At 63.1% G+C, this 4,970-nt stretch overlaps 1 protein-coding gene across 1 annotated transcript; it reads right to left on the bottom strand.

Moving 5' to 3' along the window:
• Window positions 1-229: 229 nt before the first annotated feature.
• SOX1 (SRY-box transcription factor 1) lies at window positions 230-1,957 on the bottom strand. The gene has a single exon (XM_058045452.1). It carries the CDS (start codon window positions 1,431-1,433, stop codon window positions 315-317), a length of 1,119 nt encoding a protein of 372 aa, XP_057901435.1. The 5' UTR covers window positions 1,434-1,957; the 3' UTR covers window positions 230-314.
• Window positions 1,958-4,970: the final 3,013 nt, after the last annotated feature.

The raw sequence follows: 4,970 nt of genomic DNA, 5'->3' as shown, positions 1-4,970 counted from the left end.
TTTCTCTCTCGTTATTATTATTATTATTATTTATTATTATTATTACAAGAACATCAAAACATTTCTGTACAAAAAGGAAGGAAGAAAGAAAAAAAAAAAAAAAGAGAGGCGGGGGAGGGCGGGAGGGAAGGGGCGCGAGAGGCAAAAATAAGAGGGGGGAACCTGGGAGCGGGGCAGGAGCGGCGCGGGGCCGGGGCTGAGCGGGCGGCGGCAGCGGCGGGCGCGCAGTCCTGCAGCCGGCCCGGGGCCGAAACCGGGGCCGAGCCGGTGCCCGCGTCCGTGCCTCCCTGCGGCGCTCCGGTGCCGCCGGGGGCTCAGATGTGCGTCAAGGGAACGGTGCCGTTCACCCCCGTGCTGGCGCTCTGGTAGTGCTGGGGCAGGGAGTGGAGCCGGCTCTGGGCGGCAGCGGCCGCCGGATCCCCGCCTTCCCCGGCCGGTAAGTACATGCTGATCATCTCCCGCAGGTCCCCGGGGCACGGGGCCCGCGAGTGAGAGGTGACGGGCGGGCTCACGCTGGGCTCCGACTTCACCAGCGAGCCCAGGGCGCCCAGCGCACCCGAGGAGGCGGCCGCCGCCGCCGCCGCTGCCGCCGCCGCCGCCGCCGAGTTCTGGTGGGGCTGGGAGCCGTAGGGCAGGGCGCCGTAGCCCGAGGGCGAGGCGCTCATGTAGCCCTGCGAGTTGGAGATGGGGCTGTACTGCAGGGCGCCCATGTCGTAGCGGTGCATGGGCTGCGGGTTGTGCGGGTGGTGAGGGTGATGGGGGTGCGGGTGGTGCGGGTGCCCCCCGCTGCCCGGGTGCTGGCTGTAGGCGAGCTGCGCCTCCTGCATCATCGCCGCCGCCGCCGCCGCCGCCGCCACCGAGCCCGGGTAGGCGCCGTTGGCCCAGCCGTTCATGTGCGCGTAGCCGCCGCTGGCCGTGCCGCCGGGGCTCTCCAGCCGCTGCCCGACGCCGCCCGGGCTGACGCCGACGCCCATGCCCACGCCGACGCCGGCCGGGCCTCCCCCGGCCGAGCCGGCGCTCAGCAGCCCCCCGGCCAGCGAGTACTTGTCCTTCTTGAGCAGGGTCTTGGTCTTCCGCCGGGGCCGGTATTTATAATCCGGGTGCTCCTTCATGTGCAGCGCCCGCAGCCGCTTCGCCTCGTCGATGAACGGTCTCTTCTCGGCCTCCGACATGACTTTCCACTCGGCCCCCAGGCGCTTGCTGATCTCCGAGTTGTGCATTTTGGGGTTCTCCTGGGCCATCTTCCGCCGCTGGCCCCGCGACCACACCATGAAGGCGTTCATGGGTCTCTTGACCCGGTCCTGGTTCGCTTTGTTTCCCCCGCCGCCGCCGCCGCCTCCGCCGCCTCCCGCTCCGGTCTGCCCCGAGAGGTTCGTGGGGGCCTGGGCTCCGCCAGGGGAGTGCAAGTCCGTCTCCATCATCATGCTGTACATTCAAATAGCTTTTTTATTTTCCACCGGTGCCAGACGTGAAAAATGAATCAAACATAGAGGAGCCCGGGAGGCCGGGGAGCGAGCGAGGCGAAACCCGTTTGTAGCTAGGTAGCGAAAAAAAAAAAAAAAAAAAAAAAAAAAAAAAAAAAAAAAGAGGAGGAGAAGAAAACCGCGAGGAGAGCGATCGGCGACCCTGCCGGCGAAAAAACTTTCTCCCTTTCGCAAATCACTCTCGGGGCTCGGCGGCGACGGGGGTTCGAGCTGCTCAAACAGGTGCACGGCAAACTTGCTGCTTCACTTGGCGCGGCGGGAGGAGTGTGCGGAGCCGTCGGCGGTGTCCTCCGCTCGCCGGCGCTCCCCGGCAGACGCGCGCACACCCCTCCGCTCCCGCTCTTATCCTTAACGGAGCTATTTTTTTTTTGTTCTTTGCTGCTAACTTGGAGAGAGAGAGGGAGGGAGGGGAGGGAGCGTGTGTGACTTGCATCCGCTGATCGCAGGTGAACGGAGAAGAAGAGAGGAGAACCCACCGCCACGCGAAAAGGAGGCGGAAAAAAAAAAAGTATTTCAACGTTAACTGAAAAAAAAAAAAAAAAAAAAAAAACAGGAGGAGGATCGGGGGAGGGAGGGGGTGGGGGAAGGAGCCCAACCAAAACACGCGCCGAGCCCGGCGGCCGGGGCCGGCGGCACAGTAATTTGCTGGCGGTGGTCTCCCTCCCGCGGCCCGGGCGGGACGGGCCGGGCAGGGCCGGGACGGGGCCGCCTCAGGAGGAGGAGCCGCCGGGCGCGCGGGCGAGCGGCGCCGCAGCCATACGGCGCGCGCCGAGCCCGCCTTAAATCGCCTGACGGCGGCCAATGGGGGCGCGCCGGCGGGCGGCCATTTGCATATGGCGCGCGCCGAGCGGTGACGTGCGGCGGGGCGCGCCGCGTTCGGCGGGGGCGGGCGGGGTGGCCGCGGCCCCTGAGGGCGCCCCCGGGGCGGGGACACCCCTCAGGCCCGGCCGCCCCCCAGCCCCGCCAGGCTCCGCCGCGGGCCGCCCCGTCCCCGCTCACTGACACGACCGTCGAGCTATGTTTAGTGGAGCTGAGGCGCCCAGGCTGTCCGCCCCGCTCCCGCAGCCGTGCGAGCGGCCGATAAACATGCCTTATTGCGGGACTTCGTTCTGGAGATTTCTCCGGAGCCCCCTCAGACGTCTCTCCCAGGTGTTAAAACTGCTGCCAGGCCCAGGCATGTGGAAGAGGCTGGACGCAGTCATTTTTCACTTAGTCCTAGGGGAGTTAAAAGCACCTGCGACTAAAGAAGGTACACGGAAACATGTTATCTTTGTATATAGTAAGTACAGGTGTGTGATTTTTTTTTCCCCTTGAAAACATGAAAAGACTCCCTTAGTACCTAGCTGTCCTGTGAGATTATAGTTATTTTTGTAGGGAGGAGAAAATAGTCCACGTGGAAATCGATGCTGCAATCTTTAGTTGCAGCCGTAGGAATGGCAAGTCCGTCGCACAAATGCCCACGCATGTATAAAGGGCCGCCCCCATCATCTTTGCCAGGTGGAAAATGCACACACAGCGTGCCTGCTCTTTTCACGGTCCGTGTTAATTTTCCTGACCCTAGTGGCCATCCAAGGCTGGAATCACGCTGCAACTCCCCCAATTACTGTTATTACCACCAGAAGTTTTCTGCCGGAGGAGTATACACCGTGCACAAAGCACCGGTCCTAGGCACTGGGCTAGGATTAGACTATTTTTTTCTCATTTCCAATGACTCGTCATGATAATAAGGGTTTGCTGGGGAGAGGAGAGTGCCTCTCCACTTCTCAGCCTGCTTCCAGCCTTTGAGCTCAGTCTGAGTGATACTAACTCGGGTGCCGATGCTTTTGGGAGGACATTATTCTCTCCCAGTGAGCCCTAAGGGGGCAGGGGAGAGGTGCAGGAGCCGACCCGACCCGCGCTTCTCCAGCTGAGAGTTTCTTAAGTTGCCATATTTGCCATGGCGAAACAAGGGAGACCCTTGTGATTGCTAAATTATGTATTAAAACTACAATTGGTTGGGATAGGAGGGGAGGGAGAGGGGGGACAAAGTTACTGCAGAAAGGCACATTTCCACTTGGATGGACAAATGAAGGTATGAGGAGTAAAAACTGCGAGATAAGGATGGCATGGCTTGCAAATTATCCACCCAAGGCCCTAGTGGTATTTTCCCCTGAAATTTGATAGAAAGGCACCTAAAGGCCTCCTTGTCAAATAAATGGGTCGAATCGCTGTGGGGCAGTCTTTTCCAGATGAGTCCTATGCATCCTGCCAGCCAGCGGATCCTGTGGGAACACACCCATATCCCTGGGAGTTGGGGATACACACCAGCTTCCCTCCCTCTCACCTTCAGGGAGGAGGCTGAACTTTCCCATCCCTGGTGCAGAGGCGGCTGCTAATCCATACCCTCCCGGGGCCTGTCCCCTCCTGGACTTTTTCCCGGTGTGGGGTTTACCCCCTTTCCCCTGATCCCCGGCAAATAAACATAGGATGCCCCTAGAAGCAGCGGAACTACCACGAACACGGTAGCGGGGAGAAGCGCTGGCAGGGAGCGAGGATGTGCTGCTGCCTCAGTGCCTCTGGCCCGGGTGCGCCCCGCTCACCTGCGGCCAGCGGGTGTCTGTCGGGTGGGAGGAAGGTGTAAAAACCACTTCGAGGGGACAGCCAGGGGCTTTACTTCCGTGGTGAAGGTAGTGCAGGTTCCGATTCACGGGACTGAGGTCAAGCACTTTGGCGAGTGTCGTTTGACAGGGCTGCGGGGCTGGGGTACTGCAGGCCGGGGCTGCGCCCGGACATGAGAGGTCCTTGGACTTTCCCCTGCGGAAACTGGGGTTGCCAAGAACCAGGAGTCGGGCGGTGGAGGGAATAGGTGGGGGCGGCCGGGGGGTGGGGTAAACGCTGAAGTGAAGTCAGAGGGGAGACGGAGAGGAGGTCGCGCACTGGGAGCAGGACCAGGTCTGCCCGCGGCCCCTGTCGCCCGCCGGGCCCGCGGAGGGGACAGCTACCGGCGAGGGCTTCTCGCAGGCCGGGGGCAGTGACGAGTGCTTCCCCCGGGCACGGCTGCCCCCCCGCCTCCGCGCCGCGAGGTGGGACCGCCTGGGCGGGCTGTGCCTCTCCCCGCACCCGGCTGGGCCTGGGGGCCGCCCTCGGGTGGGGGTCCCGGCCTCGGGCCCAGCCCGCGCTGTGCCCTCAGTGCCCGCTGTGCCCCCTGTGCCCCGCAGAGCGGAGCGGGCAGCGGGCGGCGGGCCGAGCCCCGGAGCGGGCGGCGATCGCCGTCTGCTGGCTGCCGCCGTGCCTCCCTTGCCCTCGGCCCGCGTCGGGGCCGGCGAGCGCCAGCCCGCGCCGAGGCGATGCCTGATCCCTCGCCAGCCCTGTCTGAAACGTGAGGCGGGGACGGAGTGGGATCGCTTGCAGCTCCTCTGGCACTTCGCTCCAAAACCCGCTATCCAGAAGGAAATGCAAAACACTCCCACGCTACAGGGGTGCCATTAGTGGGCCAAAGTGAGCGAA

Source organism: Melospiza georgiana, chromosome 2 (assembly GCF_028018845.1).
Source record: "Melospiza georgiana isolate bMelGeo1 chromosome 2, bMelGeo1.pri, whole genome shotgun sequence".
Taxonomy (NCBI): domain Eukaryota; kingdom Metazoa; phylum Chordata; class Aves; order Passeriformes; family Passerellidae; genus Melospiza; species Melospiza georgiana.
Note: the sequence above shows the minus strand (reverse complement) of the source record. Positions and strands in the feature narration are given on the sequence as shown.

What these genes read in the sequence shown, in the direction of transcription:
- SOX1 (XM_058045452.1), bottom strand. Translation starts at nt 1,433, where the DNA reads ATGTACAGCATGATGATGGAGACGGACTTGCACTCCCCTGGCGGAGCC.